Source organism: Hippoglossus hippoglossus, chromosome 12 (assembly GCF_009819705.1).
Source record: "Hippoglossus hippoglossus isolate fHipHip1 chromosome 12, fHipHip1.pri, whole genome shotgun sequence".
NCBI lineage: Eukaryota > Metazoa > Chordata > Actinopteri > Pleuronectiformes > Pleuronectidae > Hippoglossus > Hippoglossus hippoglossus.
This window is the reverse complement of record NC_047162.1, coordinates 7,561,096-7,589,012: the sequence shown is the minus strand read 5'-3', so window position 1 is coordinate 7,589,012 and position 27,917 is coordinate 7,561,096. Positions and strand designations below refer to the sequence as shown.

At 40.9% G+C, this 27,917-nt stretch overlaps 3 protein-coding genes across 6 annotated transcripts; 2 read left to right on the top strand and 1 right to left on the bottom strand.

The window, feature by feature from the left end:
* The first annotated feature begins 1,430 nt into the window (after positions 1-1,430).
* Positions 1,431-16,866, top strand: pdcl (phosducin-like). Its single transcript, XM_034603172.1, has 14 exons — positions 1,431-1,680; positions 1,850-1,933; positions 3,550-3,666; positions 4,780-4,920; positions 5,006-5,149; positions 5,680-5,861; positions 6,921-7,004; positions 7,287-7,533; positions 8,470-8,756; positions 9,637-9,784; positions 11,098-11,439; positions 14,612-14,794; positions 15,103-15,284; positions 15,477-16,866. Exons 1-14 carry the CDS (start codon positions 1,674-1,676, stop codon positions 16,038-16,040), a joined length of 2,712 nt encoding a protein of 903 aa, XP_034459063.1. The 5' UTR covers positions 1,431-1,673; the 3' UTR covers positions 16,041-16,866.
* Positions 16,867-21,785: 4,919 nt separating this feature from the next.
* rpl28 (ribosomal protein L28) lies at positions 21,786-24,545 on the bottom strand. 3 transcript variants are annotated; one of them, XM_034603242.1, is made up of 5 exons: positions 24,493-24,545; positions 23,945-24,032; positions 22,505-22,628; positions 22,052-22,170; positions 21,786-21,912 (listed from the first exon to the last, which is right to left on the bottom strand). In XM_034603242.1, exons 2-5 carry the CDS (start codon positions 24,023-24,025, stop codon positions 21,823-21,825), a joined length of 414 nt encoding a protein of 137 aa, XP_034459133.1. In that variant the 5' UTR covers positions 24,026-24,032; positions 24,493-24,545; the 3' UTR covers positions 21,786-21,822. The 3 variants fall into 3 exon arrangements, with proteins under 3 accessions (XP_034459133.1, XP_034459134.1, XP_034459135.1); XM_034603243.1 differs by having other exon boundaries at positions 24,453-24,509; XM_034603244.1 differs by lacking the exon at positions 24,493-24,545 and adding an exon at positions 24,449-24,478.
* Positions 24,546-24,787: 242 nt separating this feature from the next.
* On the top strand, positions 24,788-27,171 carry LOC117772240. Of its 2 annotated transcripts, XM_034603240.1 has the most exons (7): positions 24,788-25,007; positions 25,038-25,144; positions 25,231-25,345; positions 25,870-25,985; positions 26,140-26,239; positions 26,479-26,597; positions 26,793-27,171. In XM_034603240.1, the coding sequence occupies exons 2-7, from the start codon at positions 25,060-25,062 to the stop codon at positions 26,900-26,902; spliced, it is 645 nt and encodes a 214-aa protein (XP_034459131.1). In that variant the 5' UTR covers positions 24,788-25,007; positions 25,038-25,059; the 3' UTR covers positions 26,903-27,171. The 2 variants fall into 2 exon arrangements, with proteins under 2 accessions (XP_034459131.1, XP_034459132.1); XM_034603241.1 differs by having other exon boundaries at positions 24,788-25,144; positions 25,873-25,985.
* The last annotated feature ends 746 nt before the right edge of the window (positions 27,172-27,917 follow it).

Below are 27,917 nucleotides of genomic sequence, written 5' to 3'. Positions count from 1 at the left end.
AAAATAAGATTTACACTTGTGAACAATAATTTGTGTGTAACTTTGGGTACTCACAAATGCATGTTGAAATCCACATTCAAATACCAAGCAATTTGTGCACATGTAAAACAGTTTTACAAATGCACACATGCACAAAAATACAGTTTTTTAACTTCACAGATATAATAAATGTCCACAGCTGTCCACAGACAAATGTCTAAAAATATTTGTGATATTTGATCAAAATAATACAACTTTTGCAATATTAAAGTTTACACAGTGTAATGTAACTTTCCCGGGCTTTTTAAAGTCCAGCGTTGGAGTGGAGATCTGTTACATCCATTCAGCACTAGCAGACCTGCTCCACTCTGGCCCTGGTTTGGTTTTCCTTCTCTGTGAGCTGAGCGTCTTTTGTGGAGTGATACCGCTCAAACAAACATCACACTGGCCAAGAAACAAGCAGGAAGCTCCATGACGGTTCTCACAGTTTGAATGTGATGATCTGTTCAAAAGAAGGAAGTTCTTTTTTCCACGATAGCTATGAGATTCCGGGGATGATTGGAATATCTCTACAAATATTGGATGGACTTCAGTAGTTCTGTTTGGTTATTGTGGCAGTGACCCAGGTCCCAGGAACCTGAACAGTGTAATGGTTGTGAGGCTGAATAATACACTGCTCAAAAATATTAAGGGAACACTTCAAACATCAGATCTTGATGAACGAATTATTCAAGTTGAAAATCTTTACTGATGTACATTTTATAATTTGTTGAGAACAAAATGACGTAACAAGGGTCAATGGAAACCAAAATCATTAACCCATTGAGGGCTGGATTCAAAACCACACTGACAATCAAAGTAACAAATTGAAATCACTGGCTGACCCAACTTGCGTGAATTTAATCACCAACTCCTGACAACATCTGGGCATGCTCCTGATGAGCCGGTGGATGGTCTCCTGGGGGATCTCCTCTCAGACCTGGATCAGAGCATCAGTGAGCTCCTGGACAGTCTGTGGTGGTACTTGGTGGTGTCGGATGCACCGATACATAATGCCCCATAGGTGCTCAATTGGATTTAGGTCAGGGGAACGTGAGGGCCAGTCAATGGCATCAAGGCCTTCGTCATCCAGGATCTGCCAACATGAGGCCAGGCATTGTCCTGCACCAGGAGGAACCCAGGGCCCACCGCATCAGTAGTTTTTGCATAATCCTTGATGGATGGATGGATGGATGGATGGATGGATGAGATAGATAGATAGACAGACAGACAGACAGATAGATAGATAGATAGATAGATAGATAGATAGATAGATAGATAGATAGATAAACTGTAAAGGCAGGAAAATCAGCAGTGCACAGACGGCAGTAATGACTTTACACCGATAGGGGGCGATACATAGCCGGGGAGACTTGCCTGAAGTCACCGTCCCACTTTCCCTTCTCTGAGGGTGTGTGTGTGTGTGTGTGTGTGAGAGGGCAGGTGAAGGCGCAGTGCGACGGAGCTGCAGCACCCAGAGGCAGCAGACTTTTTTCCTGTTGGGTCTGTTTCTGCCACACTGACCATCTGAAAACATCTGGATCTCCTCCTCTACAGCTGTGGACCTGTCTGCATCTCTCTCCTCCGGATTATCCCACTTTATCTCCAGTTTTTATGAGTTGGGAATGAGATTCTCCTGAACTGCGGCTGCTGTAATGAGATGTGAGTAGAAGCCTGGCTGCTGCTGCTTGCTCTATACATATATATATATATATATATATATATATATATATGTGTGTGTGTGTGTGTGTGTGTGTGTGTGTGTGTGTGTGTGTACACCTCTCTGCTCCCCTGAAACACTTGAACTGACTCCAAACTTTTCCTTCTGAAGCCTCTGTCCTGGGATCAGTTTGTGCCCTGCTCCTGCTGCTGCGGGAGCCTGCGTGCCTGGGAGATGAGGTTACCTCCAGCACAGGTAGGTGAGAGGTCAGCAGGCTGGACCCACCACTGTTGTACCTGCATTGTAATCACATCACGAATGCTGTAGTCCGGTCATTTAGTGGCTCTTACAGCTGCCAGAGGTCTTCGGAAGGGAAACACGTGCAGGAATCAGTGTGCGTGCACGCCCGGGTTTTCATTGTACCCGCGGTTTTCTCAGGTCTTCCTCTGGAGACACTGGATTTAAGATGCCCACCATGCTATTAGACATTCCTGTAATCACAGGCAGGTCCTGACAGGCCTGGTAACAATGACATGACTTCATTAGCAAGGGGGGGACACTACTGAAATGATTATGTGTATGAAGTCATATTTAACACATTATTTATCTTCTAAAACTGATCATGATAAGGAAAAACAGCCTCATTTTGTAGTTTTTTTGTGCATGTTAGCTTGGTTCACGTCTTCTTGCATCTTGATGAGGCACTGCAGAAAAGATAATGTGTATAAAATCATGTTTAACATCCTTTTTATCGTCTAAGACAGATCATAATATGGAAAAAATATCATTTTAGGGCCTAATTTTGTATTTGTTAATGCATATTAGCTTGTCTCAGGCCTTCTTGTCTCTTGAGGAGGCACTACAGAAATGTATCTCTTCACTTTTGTCCTTGAGTTTACATGTGTTTCTTGTAATGGAGCCCCTGAACCGACTTTTCCTGCCCAACCTGTGGAGACCCCACCCCCCCCCCCCCCTGCCCGTGTCACACCTCCTAGCTACATACTCTTCTGCCCTCAGGCCAAGAGATCGCACACACTTGTGAACAAAAACCTACTCATTTCTTTTTTTTACATTTTTGCATCTGATTTCTGCTGTTACGAGCTCCAGGTCCTCTGGTTTCTCACGGTGATATTGTGTCATTTTTCCAGTAAAGGCCAATCACTAGAGGATTTACGTTCCAGGCTTTTGAGACAAACGTTTCCCATCAACTGTCGACTCACAGATGGTGATTACTCCCCACGTCTGAATCTGAAGCAATTACTTCAGTAACATCTGACCCGTTGAATCAGATAGTATCAGTGTGTGATACTCGAGTGTGCTGCTGGTAGACAGAAAGGCCTGGGGGCTGTGTACAGACATGTTTCGTGGTTTGTTTTACCATCTATTGTGTGTTTATAAATTCACTGCTGCAAAGCTTCTCATTGGTCATTTTTTTACATGCAGTTATCAGTGAAGCTACTCCCTGAGCTGTTAATCTAAAGATAAAGGAATGTCTGATACAAACAGTCGTATCTCTCTCCAGGACAGTTTAGAGAAATTGTTTGGTAATATGTGGCAATAAACTCAGTCTTTTTTTTTTTTTTTTTTTAAACAAGTTCTGAGAGTATTTCCCACAAAATTCCTGAAAAACTGAGAGGAAGAAGTGCACTAAGGGAATAAAAATGGCATTACCTCACAGGCAGATGTTGTTTTAAATAAGAGAAAGTCCTAAAGGCTTTATCCGAGAAGAAGTGGTGATCTAATCCCAGACAGATGTTAAGGTGGGCGGATAAACTACTGTCCAAGCCACAGTTCTATTTTATGATTGTCAGCATAATAGTTGATCTCTTTTCCACTTTCTCACAGTGTCTTCCCCTTCTTGTTTTCCGCAGTGAACCCGTGCTGCTATTTCCCCTGTCAGCACTGGGGTGTGTGTGTCAGGTATGCTGAGGACAAGTACGAGTGTGACTGCACCCGCACCGGCTTCCAAGGAGAAAACTGCACCGTCCGTGAGTGAGAGGAGCTTTTGGGGGAATTTGAAATATCCTCTCATTCCTTTGTGTGCGAGCTGCAAGGGGTCGGGATGGTTGGCTGATGAAAGGGCTTACATTTTGTTGTTGTTAAGACAGGAAATAGTGCAACATAGCCCGGCTCCCCAGAGCCAGGGCTTCTTGTCTAGACCCAAATATTTGGAGGAAAAATTGGAGAAAAAAAAGGAGCCCCTGCCAGAAAGAGAGCAGCTGGAGGAGAGCTGCTGGTGCCAAGCTCTGCACCGGAGCACCTACTAATTCTGCCGCTACGCTTCTCCTCAACAAGGAGCACTCACACACTGGAGACATTAATCACATGTGATGTGTCTGGCTGAAAGTTATGCAGTTACGTCACATTCACTGGGCATAAGGACAATAAACCATTGCTTTGATTGTGCAAGATAGAGGACGAGAGAAGCAACGTCAAACAGGATAAGGGAAATGGAATGTGTTCGTGGATGGTGATGGATTGAGTCATTATTGTTATATTTATTCTCTTAAAGTGATAGTTTGATGTTGTTTACTTTCTTGTGGTCAAATTTAGATGTTTGTGGCTTCAAAAACGAAATGAGTCAGCAAATAATTATTATATTAGTATATAACCAGTAGAGTGCATACCTCCACCAAGACCCAACAAGACTTAATTAAATTCACTAGATTTTTATGTATTTGGATCTGCTCCAAAATACTCACAGTCATAAATATCAGTCCCCTAAACATGCCTGATTCCTGGTCCATTAATAGGCCCTTTTCACAGCAGCCATTTTTTTCATTAAGGCTCTATCTAAATAGGGCAGAATCTTAATGAATGGGATTACACACGTGTTAACCTACTATTTCATGTCAAAATGGCTGCCCTGAAAGGTGTGTATTATTCTCTGAGAAAAACAGACATGAGACTGAATGACCTTTTTGACTTGCAGGTGGTGACTTAAACATTTATACCAAGGTTGTAAAACCAAGCCCAAACTCACTGTGTGTCCTGTTTGACTTTGACGTCCTGACTTTGTCAATGTCCACTATAAATTCCCAGATGCTCCTGATTTCTTATATTACAAAGAGTGTTTTTTTCCCCGTGTCCTTTCCCTGCAGCCGAGTTTTGGACCAGAGTGCGTCAGTTCATCAAGCCCAGCCCAGATGTGGTACATTATATTCTCACCCATTTCCATTGGCTCTGGGACATCATCAATCACACCTTCCTGCGGGAGGTCCTCATGCGGCTGGTCCTCACAGGTTGGGAGTCACTAAAAGAAAGTCTTTCAGGGATCTCACAAATTCCAGTTATCTGATGACCAGATTTTTTTTTTTGTATGAACAGTCAGGGCCAACTTAATACCCAGCCCTCCAACCTTCAACTCAAAGTACGGCTACCTCAGCTGGGAATCCTACTATAACGTGAGCTACTACACTCGGCTGCTGCCCCCGGTACCAGATGATTGTCCTACACCTATGGGGGTCAAAGGTGAGCCACTCAACAATATTGAATTTAAATTTATTTATTTTCACATGAACTTCAGGCATTTATGCAACGCCACTTACAAATATGCTTATATCATGACCATAGACTGTATTTAAAGATGGACGAAGTGACTGCTCCTTAAATTAGACCAAAGCATCTAGATCACTATCTGGTGGCTGCCTGCTCCATGTTAGTGGATGGGACACGAACTCAACTAAAATTGAAGTACTCGTCAAATATTTTTTTCTCAAAGTATCTGCCATTTTAGGTAGTTCTTATCACACTGACGTTTCTTCTAGTGTTCATTTTTCCTGATAGGTTTTATTTTAATATGTTGATATGATATAAAAACAGGGTGAAACGTCATGATTACAGTGCATGCAGATTATTGACCTTGAATGGTTCAGAAGTGCAGTGTGATGTGTTCACTTTGTCAGTACTGTTTTCACAAACAGACTGTCTCAGTGTTATGACTAGAGGTGTGATGTCTCTGTGCCGTGTGCTGTGTGTGACGTTGTGCGGTCTCTCTATAGGCAAGGCTCTGCTGCCTGACCCTGAGATGCTGGTTGAGAAGCTGCTGAAGAGAAGGACGTTCAGACCCGACCCCCAGGGCTCCAACCTCATGTTCGCTTTCTTCGCACAGCACTTCACCCACCAGTTCTTTAAGACCTACAATCGCATGGGCCTGGGCTTCACTAAGGCTCTCGCGCATGGGGTTAGTGCGGTTACAGCTTTTATCCTGCTAAATAATAATACAATTTACTTGGTTAGCACTCATCTTAATAGGGAAAAGGTAGTCAAAAGAAGTAATAAAACATAAAGACATGATACTGTTATGATTAGATACAAACATAAAATAACAAAGCTGTTTTTTTATCTTCTGACTGAGGGGAAGCATGTAAGTTGTAAACATCAGTGGGCGGAGAATTGATTCTTGGAGCGCACCACAATTGTACTGACCACAACGGAACACAAATCTGCTAACACAACAAGAGGAGGCTCTTCTTGAGAGATACAAATGTGAAAGGTTTAAAGCAATCTTCTTAAAAGGAAGTACGAGTCATTTGCTCTGTTGTTTAAAGTGTGTCTTACAACTGGAAACAGATGCCTGGCTCAATCCAAACATCAAAGACAACCGATGGGATCCTCTAAAGTCCATAAATTTACATTTTATATCTAATTTGTTATGGTAAGAACCAGTAATTCAGTTTTTTTGTTCTTATTTAACAAACAAGCTGTAACATGATAATTTATTAACTTTATAGGTGCTAGTAGGAAGATTTTGTGACAGGATAGCTCCTCTGTTTTCAGTCGTCGAGCTTGTGCAAAGCTACATTAACCGGCTGCTGGTGGTAACTTTATATTTGTTATGTTTTATAGTTATGTTAACCTTGACCTTACACTTGGATCAGCTCCAAAAGTTAAACAGTTACAAAAACTGTAAAACAACAGCAAAGCAGAAAATGGCTCTGAACAATAGAATATAAAGATGGTTTTGGTTGGTTAGGAAGAACCCAGTCTGGTTCTGACATTTTTACCACATAATAGAGAAGCTCAGTGTACTTTTTAACCAACACATGGTTATGGTTGCTTATGTGAGAATTATGGAAATGTGTTTTTCTAAATGGGGCTATGTGGCCAATGACAGAGAGGCAGCAGTTATTGATGGTTATTGAATTAAAAATCCATCGTGATTTCATGACAGTTTGAGTAAAAGTAGAAAAAGCCTCACATTTTAATTAGATTTTTGTCTTTTTTTTGTCATGTGGTACAGGTGGACGCAGGGCACGTTTACGGAGACAATCTGGAACGTCAGCTGAAGCTCAGGCTTCATAAGGATGGAAAGCTCAAGTATCAGGTGAAAGAGAAAACATATTCCCAGACTTATTTCAACACGTTGCGCAAAAAATTCTCCCTTCAGTTGAAAATGTATTATGCTTGGTTTAAGTTTAGTTAATAAAAAGCAACCTGTTGCTCACAAATAAATGCCCTGTGCAGCACCTGCCAAATATGATTGATGTAAATGTGTTGACTTTTTAAATGTCATGTTCTAGGAATATAATCTCAGATGAAGGGGAAAGAATATTTTGCAGTGAGTTGTTTTGTACAATTCATTAATATTACTATTTTCCCCCATTAGTTAATTGACGGCGAGCTATACCCTCCTTCTGTAGCTGATGCACCAGTGAAGATGAACTACCCCCCCGGGGTCCCCCCTGAGCATCAGATAGCTATTGGTCAGGAAGTGTATGGACTCCTCCCTGGTTTGGGAATGTACGCCACACTGTGGCTGAGAGAACATAACCGAGTCTGTGAAATCCTGAAGGCGGAACATCCCACCTGGGACGACGAGCAGCTTTTCCAGACCTCACGTCTCATCATCATTGGTGAGCTGGGCACAATCTTGAAGGGATAGTTTGACATTCTGGGTAAAACTGTGTGTTGATTTGTTTTCTTGCTGAGTTACATAAGATCAGTGATACCACTTTCACTTCTGTATGCTAAATTGAACGCTACCACCAGCAGCTGATTAGCTTAGCTTAGCTGACCAATGGTAATATAGTCTGCAACCTCTATAGCTCACTAATTAACAAGTTATATCTGATTAATTGTTGATGTGGTTATGGGGGGTCTGTTGATCTGTTCTGTTGTATAAAAAAAAGTAGTGTATGCTCCAGGTAGTCGACAGTTCATAATACATATAAAGACTAAAATCACTTAGCACACACATTATTTGTGACCAAATTGCACACATTTCAGTATATAATATACAAACAGTAATAATAATAATTATAGTTTTTATATTTGGTAAAGGCACAGGCGCAGTCATGATGTCGTGATTGCTCATAGTGATGCCAAGACTCCAGGAAGTCTCTGCACTCAGCCAAGAGATAACATCTAATAAAACCCACTAATTGTCGGTTCTGTAATGTGTAATGTAACGTGTTCGTGCATGAGCCTTTGAGGTGCCAGGGCCAGATGATGGTGCCTATTTCCCTTTTTTCAGCCTTTATGATAAAATAGCCGACAGAATTTTTTTTAATTTCTTCTAAAGCTCAGCTAGCAAAATGTTTATTCCCCAAAATGTCAAGCTATTCTAACAATGTATTGATGATGTTTTTTAAGTTTTTATCTTGTTTGCTTAGTGCATGTTCACTTGATTTCTTCAATAGCAGTGTATGTTAGCACATCTCCACATAAGCCCATGCATGGACGTCCCGAACCCAAACTTTGTTGCAGTTTGAACCAGTCCAGTTGTGACTCAGTATCAGGTTGGTGGGTTTTCCTCATCCCTTTGCCCCCTCCCTTTTTGTCTCTCTCAGGTGAGACCATCAAAATCGTGATAGAGGAGTACGTGCAGCACCTCAGTGGATACCTGCTGCAGCTGAAGTTTGATCCCACCTTGCTGTTTAGCTCCCAGTTTCAGTACAGCAACCGCATTGCTCTAGAGTTTAGCCAGCTCTACCACTGGCACCCTTTGATGCCCGACAGCTTCTTTATTAATGGAGACGAGCTGTCGTATCAACAGTTCCTCTTCAACACGTCTGTCCTCACACACTACGGCATCGAGAAGCTGGTGGATGGTTTCTCTCGGCAGGTTGCCGGACAGGTAACAAACCACAACCATTAAAACTAATATACAAAGAGAAATATAATGCTATAACTATGTGTTTAACTCATAGAATATGCAGTATTGCGTCACAAGTTTTTTTGTCACTCATGCTCTTCCTGTTTATATGGATTTGGTTCACATAAGTACTTGGCATGATTACAAATTACTATGTTTGTGTGTTTAACTGAGTTTGGTGGAAATTGTCACACTGTAATCATGCTGATGTTGGACTGAACTCAGAGAAAAAGAATATCACGATTTATTTTTCTTTTCTTTGTGCCATATACTCAAATTTATATATAAGGTGGAAATGATTCATATTTAATAATCATAATCCTCACGTAGATTAATACATTTGCAAGCCTACAGGAGCTCATACACTTTTTAAACCCGGTCTCCAGACAGATCAATACACATCAACCCAAGCTGCATGGAAGTAAAAAACACTGAATATCTTTTACTGTTGAATGAATCACTTTGTGGTGATAAATAGGATATTAGTTAAAATAAGACATTTATTAGAGATTATTTATTATTTCGATGCAGAATAAGAAACATTACACAATGGGGCTGCATGTAATATGTAATTATTGTAACCATCATTTGGATTAAACATTTTTATAATTAAAAAAATCATAATGGTTCAGTTTGTGTGTGAAGGAAGAGCATTATTTTGTACATAAAAATTCTGTACAAACGTCTTTCCGGGGAAAACATACAGAACAATGTATGTGTAACAGGATGTGATTTGTAAGTATTTAATGTTTCTTTTAATGCACATTTCATCCACGACGTTATCTTCATCCAAGATACCGTATGCCAGATTTTGAAACCTCCATTCATATTGTATTTTGTATGATGTCCTTTTATCCTACAGATCGGCGGCGGCCATAACATCAATGCTGTGGTGACCAGAGTGGCAGTGGGAGCCATAAAGGAGTCCCGCCAACTCCGCATTCAGTCCTTCAACGAGTACAGGAAGCGTTTCAACCTGAAACCGTACACGTCATTCAGACAATTCACTGGTGAGAAAAAACTGTTCTGTGTCCAAACCACACAGAGACAAGAGCCTGAGATTTACGACTTCGACGAGTCCATGAGAACAGCTGAGCAAGTACTTTCTTGAAATACATGGCATCCACTCAAGTTCTTGTTATGGTCTTAAGAATATTACTTATTGTAATTGTATGTTTACTTACGACCGCTATTCTGTGAGGGGAAACCACGGAAGACATTTTTAACCCGGTCCTCGGTTGTTGATGTATTCTGCATTGCTTCACATACACTGCACGGTATGCACGTGGATAATTCGATGTATTTTATGTTGTATGTTGGCTTTAATCAGGTAGTTTTGGCATATGAATTTATTAACAGAATTAAGACATATAGCCAGACCTTAGTGAAGGATTACTTATTTGAGCTAAATGCTAAACTTGTGTCTACGTCATAGACTGTATGTAAGGATGGACGACACGAGAGCTACCAAAAGTGAAGCCAAAGTGTCGTGATTGCCTCCTGGTGGCTGGATGCATTATAGGTCATAAAGCCTAACTCCTCCTTGTTTGCAGATGGGACACGGACCAAACTAAAAAGTCAAAATAGCCAACATATAAAATTATTTTTCATTAGTGACGGTTTCTGTCAATTTAGAAAGTTCTAATCTGACTGGTGTTTGTTAAAATGTGAGTTTGGTTTTGCTGAAACTGCTGACACCACAATCACTACTGCGCAGTCTCTGGCTCTAAGTGACGTCCAAAGTGCAAGATGGTGGCAGCCTATTCATGATACTTGGCTTCATTTTTGTACAATGCGAGGAAGTGGAGACACGTCGTCCATCTTTATACAATATATAGTCTGTGGTCCTCATTAACAATGCTATTATGATCTCTAGCAATCGTATGTTTACCAGGTTCACCATATCGACTTTAACATGCTAACATTTGCTAATTAGCACTGAACACAAAGTACAGCTACAGGTTGATGGGAGTTTCAATGGTATTGTCATAAACAATGAAAAGTGAGGGATCATGGAAGTTGGTGTGATTAATCCAGAGGGGGAACATGAATGTGTGTTTCATGATAATGATTCCAATGCAGTTACTTGTTAAAATAATTTAGTGACATCTCATGGTGCCACTAATGATCAACTGGTCCCCATGCACCAAGGACCATTTTATCTGTCCGATAGTTGTTCAAGTTCTTCAGTAAAAAACTAAAAAAGGTCAACCTGGCGGATCAATGCTAGGCCATACTAGTAAGACAAAAAATCTATAAATGAATACCTACACTTATGTATATGCTAGCATTAACTGTTTTCTACTTGTGATTACCTTTGCAGATAATGAAGAGATAGCCAGTATGCTTGAAGAATACTACGGGGACATCGATGCTCTTGAATTTTATCCCGGCTTGATGTTGGAGAGAACACGAAAGAATGCCATATTTGGAGAGAGCATGGTGGAGATGGGTGCCCCCTTCTCCCTCAAGGGGCTTCTGGGAAACCCATTATGTTCTCCAAATTACTGGAAGCCCAGCACCTTCGGAGGCAACGTCGGCTTTGACATAGTGAACTCTGCCACGCTAAAGAAGCTGGTCTGCCTGAATACCAGGACGTGTCCTTATGTGGCATTTAGAGTTCCGACAGAGGACAAAAGTGACAGTAAAGTATCTGATGAGCTATGACAGACACCAGACGTAGAGCAAACCTAAAGATAGAAGAGGCTGCTGCTAAAACACAAACAAGCCTTGGAGATGCTTTGCGTGGAGAACTTACAATTATGCTTGTTTGATCAACACTGGAGAATCACAAGGGACACAGACACACATAGGCATATAATTTGTGTTAAATGCTTAGTGTCTGAAGGCTGAAATACTATCATCAATACGTGTTCACACTGTCTAGTCACATACGTTTGTACCGTCTGTAAGTTTATTTGAAAGTGGCTTTTTTTAATGCAATATGTACATTCATGGAAATAAAAACCATAGACACAAAGTGGGTTATTGTTTGTTTTCACTTTCCATTCATCTGCACCTTCTCAAGATGTCAGTGTTTCTTTTGGCCGGACAGCAAATACTAATGGCAACAGAAGAGAGACTCGCCCAAACACTTATAAAACTGAAGCAATAGTTATCTCATAGCTAAAAACATTTGGGTTTATTTATGTCAGAAACCAGCCAGATAAAACAAACCCAAAGAGTGTGAACCCATATTCTAGTACTGGTATATAATAGGGTACCATATATGTATAATTTTTACACAAAAACTGATCATATGATTTTTAAAGAATGGGAATAATATGTAGTTGTAGACTACAACTAGCGGTAGTGGTAGTAGAACAAGTATGTCTCATAATTATACTGCCATCCAGTTTTGAAGGTTGGAACTGCATACTTCCAGCATCTTCTGTGTGTGTCTGCAAACCAGAGCCAGGCCCAAATAGTTGGGGCAGCTCCAACAGGAGTAGCAGCAAGTAGTAAAATGAAAATCCTCTCCAGGATGATCATTGCACTCGTGTGCCTTTTCAGACCTATGTTTACTAGAAACAAAGCAAAATAGCGGTGAACACATGGAGCCCAGTAAATCATTTCATACAAGGGGGGTTTGCCACATTTAAAAACATAAACAAATTTTTTTGTAAATACATTTAAAAGCTCATAAAGGTTGTTTATAACAACACAGTCTTTATGGCTTTGGGGCACCTTATGTATTTGAGGGCATCGGCATATTCACTAAGTTTAAAACAGGAATGAGTGGTTTAGGTTTTAACCAATTTTGCATTTATGGATGTGGTATTTACCAAGTGAAAATAATAGACTGTTAATAAAGAATTTTCCACCTTCAGATCAACCATAACAAAGAAAACATCCCAAAACAAAATAAAAAGTCTGCAATGATGGATGGACTCTAGAAAGTGTGAACAAGGTTTTCTCTGTATGTGAACAACTACAGGTAAAATGACAGTTTATATCATGACAGAAGTATTTTGCTTTAAATCAAGTTAAACTCCTGTCATTTTATGAGGAAAAGACAATAGGAAAAGAGACATTTGTATAAATATGCAAAATGTCCTGCGTCAATGGGACAGACCATATTTGCATGTTGCCTTTACGTACCCTCGGTAAAGTCAATGTTTTTACTCATGCAACAATAAAACGAAGCTCAGGTGTGCTCATTTGAGAATACATATGTGCTGCTGTAACATATAACGTTATTCTATCGTCACTAGTTACTTAAGTGGATTTCAGTGGGGGATCATGCCGAAGTCGCACCTCCGTGGAAAAACGTGGGCTGTCTTTGCATTTATGTTTCATATTTACGACAGCTCTGTGGGGCGTGAAGGCAGCACAGTCCGGGGAGAGTGGCTTGAGGCGGCTAAAGCTAGCATTAGCCCGAGTGAGTGAACGGTGGGAGCAGGTGATTTACTACTAGCACCGGTTGGCAATACAATACAGGTGAGATTAAAAACAAACAGCGACTATTTTACATCCATTCATTGCAGTGTGTAGTATCGTCACCGAGTCGTATTTAACTGTCGGGCTCGCTAACCCGTAGTTTAAGTTTACGAGGCAGGGTTAGCTAGCTGAGGCGGCTAACGCTAACTTAGCTCACTCTCGCACTGCTGGTGTGTTACTCGATAAGCAGGATAATTGGATTTGTCTCTATCCTCCGCACGGTAGCGTTGAGATACGCGAGGAAACCACGGTGACAGGTCACAGTTTGCTAATGTTGAGTAGCTGTCCCATCAGGAACTATAGCGATTACTGTAGCTGCTAACTCCAGCCCCTCGTCTCCACTGTTTGTGTGTTTGAGGATTTATATGCAAAGGTAGGGCATGTATATCATTGTTCATTGTCACCCGATGTCAAATTAAACAAAGGAGCTGTGCACAGTTATATGACATATCTTTTATTATAAAGCCTGACAGGTATTAAAGTAAGAGTGATCCTGAGAGGGTGGTTCTGCTTCCTTGTCTCTCCATCTGTGCATACGAGCTGGTTTATCTACGGCTCAGTGCACCATTAAAGGCCCTTTAGGCTCAAGGTTTTTTTTACACTGACACACTTAGGTCGAAGCTTTGCATAGTGTGAATGTCCTAGTTCCCCGAAATAAGCTCTTTCTGACCCATGACAACTTGGATGGCTGTCAACTGGATTATTACGCTTCACTGATTCAAGTGCTCTGTCTGAATTGATGTGATATGACTGCTGTTAATCTGTGGAGAGTCTGCAACACAGTTAACATTGGCTCAATTGTTAAAGGCAAATGGTAGTTGTGTCTTTGTCAGGACTGCCACTATTGATTATTTACCATATCCAGCATTCTATTATAAATGTCCATCATAACTTAGTAGAGCCCAAATTGATGTTCTTAACTTCCTTGTTTGTGTGCCCAGTGATACAAACCCATAAAATACTTAATTTACTATCAAACATTGGAGAAAACTGTAATAAATCCTCATATTTTAGCAAACATTTGGTATTTTTGCTTGATAAATAAAGACAAATGATCAGTGGATTGCTTAACAGTTGCCAATAATTCTCTTTTTTTCCATCAACTACTTAATCTATTTTATAATAGTTGCAGCTCTAGTCTGATTACACAAGAATTCTGAGTTTGCTTTGTTTCCAGGGGAAAATGCATGAGATTAGTACACATTATTCATTTTGCGTAATACTCACACTTTCCCTTGGAGGCAATAGAAAGATGGACTATTAGCTTTCAGTCAAGTTGATAATTAGAATAAACTTAAACTTAATAATACCGTTTTATATGAAAGCAGTCACAATTGTTTCAGAGACTTGTATCAGTGTCCTGTTTCACACATAAGTAACTCTTTTACTCAGGTGAGCTGTTGTCATGACGACTCTGGATGATAAGATCCTGGGAGAGAAGCTGCAGTACTACTACAGCAGCAGTGAGGATGAAGGAAGTGACAACGAGGAGGAGGAAGGGGTGAACAAGACCATCAGGGACGCTAACGTTGTTGAGCCAGAGATCGACTACAGCGCTGATGGAAGTGCTGTTAACACAGGTATCAGCTATTACAAATACAGACCAGAGCTGAAACTAATGATTATTTTTATTATTATTTAAGTGCCCTTTAGTATATAGAATTTTTTTTTAATGTTTTGTCCAATACATGCAGGTTGCAGTGATTTAAAACAGGAAAAAAATACTATGCTTTGCATAATTTCTGTAATGTCAATAAAATCAATACTAATGCTATCATCAATGCTGATCATGCATTTGTCATTTATATGGACATCATATTTATTTAGAATATGGTTCATGTTTACAGTAGTTAGTATGATGACAGTGTCACTGGCTCTTCCTTCTCAGGACCGAAGGGCGTGATCAATGACTGGAGGAAATACAAGCAGCTGGAGGTGGAGCAGAAACAAGAGCAGAAGAAAGAGATGGAGAGACTGATCAAGAAACTGTCGATGACCTGCCGCTCTGACCTTGACCTGGAAAAGGACGCGGACAAACAAAAAGAGCTGCAGGATAAAATTAAAGGCAAAGTAAGTAGGATGGGGAAGAAATACATACATGTGAAAGAAATGCTTGTTGAGAATGTAAATTTGTTACTTTTGGACCGAACCACACTGGTTGCGTTGTCCCAGTTGTCTCTGTTAAACTCTCGCGAACAAGAATTTTTCACCAAATGTGAAACAATTACTTGAACTAATCACTAATCTTTTTATACTCTACAGATGACAATTCAGGAGTACAATATGCTCCAGGAAGGCGAGGATGATGAAGATTTCCTCCAGCATTACCGTATGCAGCGCATTGAAGAGATGCGGCACCAGCTCTGCCGTGGTAAACGCTTCGAGCAGGTCCAGGAGCTCATCTGCGGCGAGGACTTCCTGGAAGCTTTAGACAAAGAGGATAAAAGCACGCTGGTCATGATCCACATCTATGAGCCGGAGATCCCGGGCTGTGAGGCCATGAGCGGCAGCCTGATGTGTCTGGCTCAGGAATACCCGCTGGTGAAGTTCTGCAGCGTCCGCAGCTCGGCCATCAGCACCAGCGCACTGTTCAGAGACAGTGCTCTGCCCGCTCTGCTTGTATACAAGGGAGGAGACCTGATCGGCAACTTTGTGCGGCTCACAGACCAGCTCGGGGAAGATTTCTTTGCTGTGGACCTGGAGGCCCTGTTGCAGGAGTACGGCCTGCTGCCTGACAAGCCCTCGATGGTCCCCAAGACGGTTCGCAATGGAGCCATCAGACAGAACATTGTGAGTGATGAGGACTCTGACCTTGATATAGACTAGAGTCATGATATCTTAAATATGTTGTATGCTTGGGAATAGTGTACCTACAGTCTGCATGGACAATACGTCATTCATACATATTTATGCGGACCCCATGTGATAAGGGACTGAGCCAGGATTGTCGTTTACTCTTCACACAGCAACATACTAGAAACACTGAAGCAGAGTGAAGAGTAAATGCACAGAAATCATGGTCCAGTGGGCGTTAATCATTCCATGGTAAATATGATTTATATTTAATGATAGTAACAATAGCCATTATTATTATCAAGTACCTGTTGTTAAGCACGGTGTGAATGCTGTATATGTAGGTTAAATATTTTGTTTGAGCTTTGACTGTCAACTATTTATTTGTTGTGTTAAGGAACGTGTGTGTAGGATTTAGTGGCATCTAGTGGTGGGGTTCCAGATTGCAACCACCTGAGTACATCTCTAATCACCCCTTCAAAACGCTAGAGCCAGTGTTTGACTTGTCCTCTCTGGGCTACTGTAGAACGTGGTGGTACAACATGGTGGTGGTACAACATGGTGGTGGTACAACACAAGAGGACCCTCTTTTTATGTGGACATATTCTTAGTTTCAAGTGATCATGCACACAAAAAAACTTATAATTTATTCTTAGATCCCCCTAAATTCTTTCACACTGGTCCTTTTAAAACACATTTCCCTGTTTTTGATCCACGTGCATCCTCTTTGTATCATCTGTGTCACTCTGTCGAATACGAAACATTCAACGATCTCTGACTTTAAGTTCATTTTATAACTTTTATATGTGCTGTAACATTTCAAATACTAAGAATAATAAAGTGTAAAGTCTTTGGACTCGCTGCCTGTTGCATCTTCATTATCAGAGTTGTGAAATAATGCTTGAATAATAAAACTAAAGCAACTGCAATGAATGTGTCATGTGAAAGGTCACAGTAAAGAAACCACTTCTTCAGCCTTTTTGAGCTCATTGTTTTGAATTTCCAGCCCATTACCTAAGTCCTTATCAACCTTCTTTCCAGATATGTTAATGGGGGGGGAAAAAACTATAATAAACCCACTTTACATGATCTCCCCAGAATCATGGTAAACAGAGGGTTGGCAATTAGCTGATGAACATTGTGGAGAATTTAGTAGCTAAAGAACCTGATACCTCCCTCTGGAGCTGGTGGAGACCAAACCCGGGCTAAAAGAAGGATCGACATTGAATTTACAATAGAATTTAATGACATCAAACACTTTTTAATACTATATTTATGATTAACCCTTTAAAACGTAGTTCATAATGGTAAAGGCAGTCTGTGTTTCCTGCACTAGATTCCCTATATAAATATCACAGATTCACAGGAAGTGTTGCATGTAATCCCGTACAATGAATTATCCATTTCTTCCTGATGGTGTTTCAACACAACTGTCAATTTTCAGCGTCCGTGCCTGCGTAAATATCCGTAAGTTACTGTTCTCTTGCACATCCATTATAACAACTTCATGAATTGAGGTTATTGTCATAGCTTCTCCTGCTGCCCCCATGTGGCCAAAAAATAATATCCACAATGAGTGGTCAGTTATTTCAACAACATATGAGCGAACAAAAGAAGTAACACACTGAGCTGCCTGAGTTTGTAGCCATTTATTGTATTCACAGATCACTTCAAATAGATATTATCTACATTTTTAGCATTGTTTCTCTTTGCTTGTTAATTCCAAAAAAAAAGAATATTTTTTCTCAAAATATATATATTTTTCTCATTAAATTACAATTTTACTCTCCAAATATTAAGGCCCTCGTTCTCAAAGTCTCCGATTTTTTTTCAATATAACCCTAATGCTCCGTCGCACTAGACAGTTGAAATAAGAGGCCTAAATTATTGTTAAATATAATATATATATAAAAAATTCCTAAAAGGTCTCTTGTTTTGGGTTGATGCAAACTGAGTTACAAAAGTATCTTCTGTGATTGATTCCCTTTATCATCACTATCATAGAACACTGAGTGAAAGCATGATTTTAAAAAATCCCCTGGCCTCATAAGCACAATGGGAATAATGAGATGAGACTCAGGGGTTTAACCTGCTGCAATTCAGCTTCTGTGATGACACATCAGCATCAACAGGCTCCAACTCTCCTACTCCAGGTAATTTCCCAGAGGTGTTTTGGCTCACGCAGGTTGTGGGAAGGTCGACTCATCCAATCCGGCGCAGTAATCACTCGGAGCGGGAAGAGCCAGAGTTAGCACTAATCTCTGCAACAATATCACAACTCATCACTCCAGCTATGTTAAAATGACCCGCTGTAGTTCTGCTCTTACACCCACTGGGCCATGAGGAGCGACACCGGGCTCAGGCGGCCTACACACAGCTCAGCAGCAGCAGGGCGAGGCAGGGTAATGTCAGCAGCAGGAGGGTCGTCTCCTCGCGGAGGGAGGGAGACGCTGAGCTGTGCAGGTCGTGTCCACAAAAGACATGTTCCAGCAGGAGATGGGTTTCTGCACTGATGCCTGAGAGGGAGAGAAACCGTCACATCAGCTCATACGGGGCTTTATCTTTACAATCCAATTCAAACAAAACATTCATTTTCTCAAGGCATTTTACATAGTGAGACCTTAAAATATTATAGAGAAAAATAACAGTTCCCACAACAAGCAAACACTTTGGCAACTGTGGAGAGAAAATACTTAATGCGGGCGGCCATCTGAGTGAGTGGAGAAGAATATGAGGGAGAGAGGAGAGAAGAGAGGGGGGGCAGGAAGAGTTGGGTAACTGTCATATTAGTTAGGCTGGTTGTTGTAAGCACAATAATAAGAGTGATATTTATAGATGTAATAATGCTATTAATGATAGCAGCATCAGTTAATGATAACAATAGTACTAGTATTAAGAAGAAGATGAAGAAGAGAGCGAGAGAGAGAGAGAGAGCAAAAGAGTGTCAGAGAGAGATAGAGCAAAAAAGAGTCAGAGAGAGAGAGAGCAAAAAAGAGTCAGCGAGAGAGAGAGAGAGAGCATGTCTCTTCTTGAAGCCTCATCAGGCCCAAGCTGATTAACAAATCATTTCATTATCCCTCTGGTGCTAACATGACCCGTTAAGTCAAACTGCAGCCCACATCCTCATGAAATCAATGCCAACTAATGGTGTGGCCTCTGCCACAACTTGTCCACTCGATGCTGTTAATCTGCTGGAAGCTTTTCACAACTGGTGTCAGTCCTCTGTGGATCCAGTGAACTGTTTCTCAGCGATACGCACCGTGTTGAGACCACTCGTCCCACATGTGCTGAGCGCCCTCCTCGTGATGCTCGGGGTGTTCGAGATGATCTGCGTCTTCAGTAAAACACACAGAAAACTGATGTTGTTGTCACAAGGCAGACGAAGGCATGTCAAATAAAGGACCAGAATCCTGCGTGGGTAATTCATTCCTCAGTCTGACGTCACACAACTGAAAGCTTAGTGAATCCTGAGTATTTTGGGAGAATGTGAACAAATAAAAAGCAGCAAAGAGAGGATTAAGGGGAAACAGACTGGACACCAACAGGAAATGAAAGAAAAAAAGCTTTTTTGACCTTGGGGACCAAACACTTTAAGCCCAGCTGCAGAGGCGTCGCAAGAGGGGAGGCAGAGCGATCGTCTGGTCCCACGGTGGGTTACGTAAGTCCACAACAACAACAATTTTGTGAGAACCCCCTGAAATTATATCATCATCTGTGTACAGGAGCCTGGATAGTCAGACGCCCCCTCACTAGGCCCCATGCTACTTTTTGCCACCTTTGTAATTTTTCAGGAGACTAGAGTGTCTAAATGTATTTGAATGCCAAGCCTGGGATGGGGGTGGAGGTTTGCTCTTAAACTTTACTACTTCACTGTCATTAATGTGCACAATATGCACTTTAAAAGTAAAACAATATTTGATTAATAATAAAATTGTTTGCAGATGGATGTACGCAATGATGCAATGTATTAATAATAATACATTGATTTATATTGAACTTTTAACAATGATCAGTAATACTTTACATGGGTTTTATAAAGCAGAATCAATTAAAAGCAAGTAATACAAATACATTATGTTCTCAGATTTAATCTATGTGGTAAAAGTTATTCAATCTGGTTCAAAGGGTTTATTTGGACAAACATGTGTAGTGAACACAGGGTATCTTTCTATAAAATGAGGCGACTGTATGTAATGAATAATAAAGTTAAAATCAAGAACTAAAAACAGAAATATGAAGTGAAAGTTTTAAAGTTCAGTTTTTGAATGAACTGCTAATATTGTATGAGTGAACCTGCATAAATTCTAATAATTATAAATTATTTTAAAATTATTACAAAATTTGAACCTTATATTTTCAGTTGCTCATTTAATGAATGTAGTGAGTCCCACGAGGAATCCTCTGAAATATTACTATGAAGACAGTATATCTGTACTATATACAATATTGCTATTCATAATTGGAGCCCAACAAAGAGTTTCCCATGAACCCCTGCTCCCACCTCCTGTCTAAAAGTACCATTTGGGTGATGCCAGAGCATGCGCTTGAGTTCCCTGAGGGCCTGGGTGAGGTTCTCCAGCTGATCATGGAGGTGGATGTTCTCCTCTATCAGCAAGTGGATGGTGTCCTGCAGCTCAAAGCTCTGACCGTCCAGGACCAGCAGGGCCAGCGGCAGCAACACAAACACCAGCCTCAGTCCTCTCATAGCGTCCGCAGCACACCGCTCCTCCTATCTCATCTTCACAGACAATGCCTCACCCTGCGATGTACCACACTCGGTGTAGCACACTTCATCAGCTTAAACACAAGGGGAGGTGACTGCAGTTTGTTCTTTCTTTCCAAAGCCACGAGTGGAAAGCTGCCAGTGGGCTGTGCTTTAAAATCCATCCAATGTTTCTGCACCAGTGGGCACAGTGACTGCAGCGAGAGGCCTTAATATGCATCAGCTGACAATGTTATGCTTTATACTTTTTACATGTGGGTGTACAGCTCTTAAGAAATGTATTTTAAATGCCCAGAAACACAAAATAACTCTGGCCCTGATATGGACTAAAATGGAAGCATCATCCACACAGAAGATCCAGACACCCAGGTGTTATTTTAATTAGCTGCAGCTCATTTCTGTCCCATGCTGTAGTCTGTTCATCATCACTGGTACATCAGGGCACCGAGCTCAGCAGAGAGGAACACAAGGTGTTCTCGGGTCATTTATATATAAATAACTGGAAAATACCTGATATACTATAAACTGCATTGCTGTACCGTCTGAATAATTATGCAAATCTGAACTAAATTCAAAACAGCTAGAAGAAGATGACCTGGTTACTGAACCATCTCTATTCATAACAGTGCAAAAACAAGTGAACAGAAGATTAATGGGATTCAACACTACAGAAACTGCTGTAGGAATCAGGTTTTCAAGTTGGAACTGAAATGTACAAATAAAACATCTCCATTGATTGTCTTTCAGACTCAAACATCACTTTAGTAATTTCCATAAAATTGCATGGACGGAAGGTTCAATCAAGTTTTGTAGCCGATTTGGATAAAGATGTGGACCCAGGAACTTTTATTTACACTTTCTTTAACATGCCAAGATATGTCATTAGACTTGGAGGTAAGAACCTTCCAAGCCCTCGTCTAATCCAGACGACCATGGCTGACCCTACTGGGAGGTTTGCTCATTTCCATACTGTCATAAGTATTAATAGCTCTGTATGACACTGCAAACATTCTGTGGGACAAACTAAGACTCAGGACAATGTAGTTATTTTTTTCCAAACAAAAAGTTTATTTATTTGTCATGTGTATTCGTTTATGCGGTCTTGGTAGCCCTGGTACGCTTCTTCTTGACCACAACGGGCTTCTGGCTCTTCAGAATGGCACTGGCACGACGCAGGGCAGCCTGGGGAAACAAATTACAGCATAGGTTGTTGAAAGCTTTTAAATACCAACTTCAAATGAAGTACAAACTTAAAACCACCACACAAACACAATGTGGAGACTAAATCGGACATTTTGCCGTTAAACTATACAAAGCTCACCATGCGCAGGTCCTTCCTGTAGTTGTTCTTGCGAATGATGTGCCTCAGGCTGTTGAGGGTGGCACGGGAGTTCTTGTTGATTGTGATCTTCTCATAAGAACCGGAAGGTTTGTGCTGGCCTGTGCAACAAGAGGACAGGAATTCAAATGTAATCTCAGGGGAAATAATGATCCAAATATATCTAATGTTAAGAGTATTCCAGATATGAATGAGTGCAGACGTAAATCTGTTAAAAAGGCATGAAACTCCTGCTTGTGACCAACACTCTAAAAGAACATGAGCGAAGTCTAATTTGAATCACTTGGCTGGAAACAGTCACTCAAGAACAAGGTTAAGAAAAAAAATCTCGGCTTCTTTTCAGTCAAGGGCCACATTCAGGCTGAACAGGTTAACATTTCATTGCGTCATGTTTAAAGAATTTGCTCTCTACACACACATCCATCAACAATTTACCTCTGCGCTTCTTCAGCACGACGACGACACCCTTCCCATCGGCCGCTGGCTGAACACCAACAGTCTTCTTGTGCACCAAACCATTGAAGCGGAAAGAGTTCCTGGACTTCAGGTTGTTGGGTTCCTGTTACGTAAATAGGTCAAATTGAGATTAGTCCACTGAACAGCTTGTGTCATCACAGTCAGATTTCCTACTAAATGCTTCAAGTATGTTGCTGTTAATATGCAAGAATTCCGTGTCCACTATAAAAATCCATACAGTGTGTGCTAAGACGCAAACAATTCAACAGATAAAACAAAAATGATCTTTCATAGTTCTAACATTTGAACAAAAACGTTCAAGGTCCAGTTGTGAGAATCTCCTCCATTACCTTTGAGGGTTGAAATACTAGACAACAGTTTACTGAGGCTACAGCTATACTGATGCGTAAAGCGATCCCTGTCCATTTGGCTTTGAATCAGTTTTAATCCCTGTTCAAACTAACACGCCTGAAAACGCACATCATGTGACCACTCACATACACTGGGCATTGCTTGTATAATAGCTTGTTTCCTACGCATGTAAGCAGTTGTATCATCAGTTGTAACAGTCAGGAACACTTTCTGATTATTCATGTTGCTGTCTCTTGTACATAGTTTGTCATCTCTTGCATTTAGTCCCTTGTTAATAGACTTATTCTTTGTTATATCATATTTAAGAAATTCCCTGTGTATTCTAGTACATTATTGTGTATCATTTACTTAGGGAATATGTATAGTTTTTATTATTTTAAGTTTATTACATTTTATTTTGAGCTATTTTAATTCTTCGTAACTGTTTAATTGCCACTTCTCTCTATGTGCAATGCTCTTGACATGCTGCTGTAACAATAAATTCACAATTTGGGATCAATAAAGTCCTATCTATATACACTGGTAGCCAAGGCTACGGCCGGTTTTCTTCCAGAAGGGGGACATGAGATAGGAGTCATCGAAGGCTACATCGTGACCGAACAGGACCCATTTCTGTCCGTCCAGACTAAAACACAGCCCTGCCATTTCCAAAAGCATTTCAAACCTTCTCAGGTTTAGCTGTTCTAAAACTCCAGAGTAGTGTAGACGAATAATAAATCTTAGGGAGAGTTGATGGATTTCCAAATGTTAATGTGGTGGTGAGGAGGTCGCATGAGAAATAAACAGTAGAGCCACTCAATATTAAACAATCAGAGAAGTACTGAGGTTTGAATAAACAAGCTATTGTGTCATTGTTGAGGAAAAACAGGCAAATATTTGCTCTTTTTCATATAATCCGAAATATAAAAACCTTTTCTGTAAACCTTATTACTGCTATATGAATACTTTGGGGTTTTTAAATGGTTGATACACAAAATAAGATATGTGTAGAGATCACGTTTGACACATCGATTAGGTACACATTAATAGATATGACTGATCACTCACAGTGCTGTAGGTCTGTCCGTTCCTCTTGAGAAGGAAGCTGGAGCAGTTCCTGATGACCATCCACTGCAAATGGGCAGACATGATGAATCTGGACACAACAGAACCACGTGTTAGTCAAGTTACACCTGACAGGTTTCAAACGGTGTGACACCATTTTAACTGAAGCTAGCCTCGTATTAGCCTAGCTTCACATTTACATGTAGTGAGTCAACCACCAGTGGTTAGGAAGTCAGTTTAGATAGCTGTACAGAATATGAACAGTTTTGATGGGTTTTCACTGTAAGAACCAAACGCTAAGCTGTAGTTTCCCCACAGTTCAGTTTGCTAACGTTAGCTCCACAGCTCAGCACGATGAGGCCCGGCCGGGGCGACGCGTTCATTACACTTTCTCTACATTTCTAAAACTTCAAACGGGCTTTGCCTTCAGATTCTAATGTGTAACAAACAACACAACGATGAGCTTTAGTTCATGAGGGAGAAAAGAGGCAAGAAAACGAGACAAACCAACATAAATGATCCGCTGTTAGCGGCTGAAGCGACCACGTTACCTTTTAGCGGAGGAAAAGGGCCGGAGAGACCGGAAACCGCTTTACGGAACCTCTATCCGAGATCCCTGCGCCCCTGAAGCCACCTTTTTTATAAAGCATTTAACCCCAAACCATTTTTTGTACACATTTAAAACACTTAGATTAGAGATTTATTGTTTTCTAATTAATTTTCTTTGAAGTTTTGTGTAGATATATCTTTAATTGTGAGTGTCAATGAAGTACTATTTTTTCTCAAAACCCAGCGGACGAACACGTCCTTGCCTCTCTCGGCAAAATCCTGACGTCATTACTGTGCGCCTGGTGTTTACAGGAAACCGTCAAAAAACACCAGACACCAAACAGCAGCTGTTTTAAACCTTAAAAACAGGAGAGTTGTTTTCGATTTTATGACGAATGCATGCCCGAGTAATAAGATGATCATGTCATTAAACACCTGCAGTCTGGGGCGTCGATTTTGTGGTTGACTGCTCGTGTGATTGGAAGATGTGGAGGTTGTTAAGAAGTGAAAATCAGCTGGAGAGCAGCTCGTTTTAAAGCCACATGCCAGGTTGAAAGTGTCTTGATGTGATGGATGAAGCTCTGGACACGCTTGGTGAGCAGCTGTACACCAGGATTTACTCCAAACACAGAGAGGCTGCTGGGAAACTCACAGGTGAGCTGACTTTTACAAACCAGCAGGATCCAACACTGAAAACAGCAGCTAAGCCTCCCGAGCCTGCGTGTGTGTGTGTGTTGCAGGTATGTTGCTGGAGCTGCCAGGTCCTGTGCTGAGTCAGATGCTGCAGGACGAGGCCATGCTGACCGCTGCTGTGGAGAAAGCCCTCCGAGCCCTGCAGCTGGAGCAGGAGCCAAGGTACAGGAACAGGCAGGAGGTGACTACACATGATCTCCGTCCTCCAGTATGGGGGAGTATGGGGGTCCTCACAAGTCTGCATCTCTGAGCCACATGCATTCCCCAGCACAGGAGTGAGGTAGTCAATAGATGCAGAAGGCACACGCTGTTATGAGCAGCTGTGGCTCAGGAGGTGAAACAGGTCGTCCACTAACCAGAGGGTCGCCAACTGTCTCCACCAGTCCCTATGCCGAAGTGTCCTTGGGCAAGATACTGAACCCCAAATTCCCCCTGACAGCAGTGCCGACAGTGTATGTGTGATGGAGAAAGTGCTGCACATAGATGCACTGTGTGTGTGTGTGTGTGTGTGTGTGTGTGTGTGTGCATTATGTACATTATGTATAAGGAGATATTGAAATAAACGTATACATATGTATGCATATATAGATATAGCTACTTGATGCATTTTGCTAAGGTTTAAGTATTATTGTTGGAATAAGAATAATTTATATATGTGGATACTGTGTGTGTGTCTCATTTCTTTGCAGCAGGGTAACGTGCAAGGAGGAGGACAATGTGTCAGCGTCCTCTGACTCTCTCGGGGAGCAGCTATTTGAGTTGGTGGACATCTACAACACTGGTCACTCTCAGAAAATCACAGGTAGGAGACTTGTCCTCAGACTCAACAAACACTGAATGCTATGGGGTAAGATAGCAATTAGTAATGAAATGGATAATAAGTTATTTTTTAGAACATTGTACACTCTCTGCACTCTTATAATTTACATAAACATCAAATATTTGTTTGTCCACAGGGATGCTTCTGGAGCAGCACAAAGAAGCAGTTTCAAACCTTCTGTCAGATCCCAAACTGCTGGAGGAGCAGGTGCACATCGCCCTGGAGACACTAAAGGAGTATGTGACTTATTCCTGTTCATGGAGCATAGTCATGTGTGCAAACAAGGCCATAATCACACATCCACATCCACCTTTGTTTCCTATGTTAAAGCACATTTCTTACATGTGCACCCCAGACACGAATCCATAATTCACAATAATCCACTAAAATACCAACTTAAATAAGAGTCTGTATAAAGGAATGAATTTCTGTGAAACCAGCTCTTCGTAATAACGTTCCTGCCGCTGCTCTTCAGGCAGAACGAGGAGACAGACTTCAGCGACGTGTCGGACGCTGACGACACAGAGAAACTGGGAGAGAAGCTCTTCTCACTGGTGGAGGAGATGGATTCTCTTCATGCAAATGATATCACAGGTGAGCTGAGGCTTTAATTGACATCCGAGGTAAATATGATGATTGATCTTACTAGATTTAATATCTCAGAAATGTACCATTTGTCTCACTGTATAGACACTTAGGATGAATCCTCAGTTTCTTATATGTATATGGACATTATCATAACACTAATGATATTTTCTCTGTAATCCATGGGTCTATCTGTCCGTGTAGGGATGCTACTGGAGATGGAGCCAGCGGTTCTCCGACAGCTGCTCAGCGACCACACGATGCTGGAGGCTGCTGTTGAGAAAGCACAATCAGCTCTGGACACTGGACAATGACATTTAACACGTAGAAGAACACATTAATCAACGACTGACCTGGATGAACTTTTATCACGTATCCAGGCTGCGATCAGGAAGTTGAATCGTGGAGGGTTTAGGTTTGACTGGACCAACTGTAAATAACCGTTAAACCTCTCTTCAGCTGAATCAAAGTCAATTTTGCCACTTTCTAATACGGGTGCTCTCTTTGCCAACACATGCTTTTATTTCTCAGATAAAAAAGACTCAACACAAGTGCCACACAAGTGTCAAATGAAAACTATTTATCAGTGTTGCTCCATCTGGGAGACAAACTTTCACTACATCACATCAGAGTTATTGTTGTGGGATGAAAACTTTTGCTGTATATAAGGATTTACTTGTGTGGTTTTAAGATAAAGTGCTTATCTTAGTGTTGCTAACAATTGTGTTAGAGATGACAGTGTATCTTTGGATTTTTCAACTTGGTGAAATGTCTGTTGCCAACAGAAATACAGAAGATAATTCTGCATTTTATCAGTGCAGCTGTGTAAATGTGGTTTTATGGAATGACATGTTGGTCTGTCGGCTCAGCGCTTTAGTTCAGGCTGAACTATGGAACCACTGGATGGATTGACATGAAATCCTGTGTAGACGTTCATGTTCCCCAGAGGATAAATGCTACTGACTTTGTTGATGCCCTGGTTTTTTTTTAAATTTAAGAATATTTCAACATCTTCTTGACAGAGCTGCACAAAATGTTGATGAATCTGACCAACTTGGTGATCACTTAACTTTTTAATCAAGTGCCATCAAGTTAAAATGTCCAATTCTCTTGTTTTATGATGAAATAACAGAAACTAATGACGTGCCCCTCCCCCTCAGCTGTCCTCATGTTAATTAGCTGATGTTGGCATGCTAAAACACAAAAATGGTGAAAAAATGCATTAACATTGGAACTTTAATAAAATGTCTATTTTATCAAATTTAGTAAAAAATATGCTTTTCTCATGCAGTGAACTGAGTATTTTGTTATTCAAAACCACATTCAGGG

What these genes read in the sequence shown, in the direction of transcription:
- pdcl (XM_034603172.1), top strand. An exon ending in CTAAGGCTCTCGCGCATGGG is followed by an intron (nt 5,862 to 6,920) that starts GTTAGTGCGGTT and finishes CATGTGGTACAG; the next exon opens with GTGGACGCAGGGCACGTTTA. An exon ending in AGGATAAAATTAAAGGCAAA is followed by an intron (nt 15,285 to 15,476) that starts GTAAGTAGGATG and finishes TATACTCTACAG; the next exon opens with ATGACAATTCAGGAGTACAA.
- rpl28 (XM_034603242.1), bottom strand. Translation starts at nt 24,025, where the DNA reads ATGTCTGCCCATTTGCAGTGGATGGTCATCAGGAACTGCTCCAGCTTC. An exon ending in ACGGACAGACCTACAGCACT is followed by an intron (nt 22,629 to 23,944) that starts GTGAGTGATCAG and finishes TTTACGTAACAG; the next exon opens with GAACCCAACAACCTGAAGTC. An exon ending in CGTGCTGAAGAAGCGCAGAG is followed by an intron (nt 22,171 to 22,504) that starts GTAAATTGTTGA and finishes CTTGTTGCACAG; the next exon opens with GCCAGCACAAACCTTCCGGT.
- LOC117772240 (XM_034603240.1), top strand. Translation starts at nt 25,060, where the DNA reads ATGGATGAAGCTCTGGACACGCTTGGTGAGCAGCTGTACACCAGGATT. An exon ending in GGCTGCTGGGAAACTCACAG is followed by an intron (nt 25,145 to 25,230) that starts GTGAGCTGACTT and finishes TGTGTGTTGCAG; the next exon opens with GTATGTTGCTGGAGCTGCCA. An exon ending in GCCCTGGAGACACTAAAGGA is followed by an intron (nt 26,240 to 26,478) that starts GTATGTGACTTA and finishes GCTGCTCTTCAG; the next exon opens with GCAGAACGAGGAGACAGACT.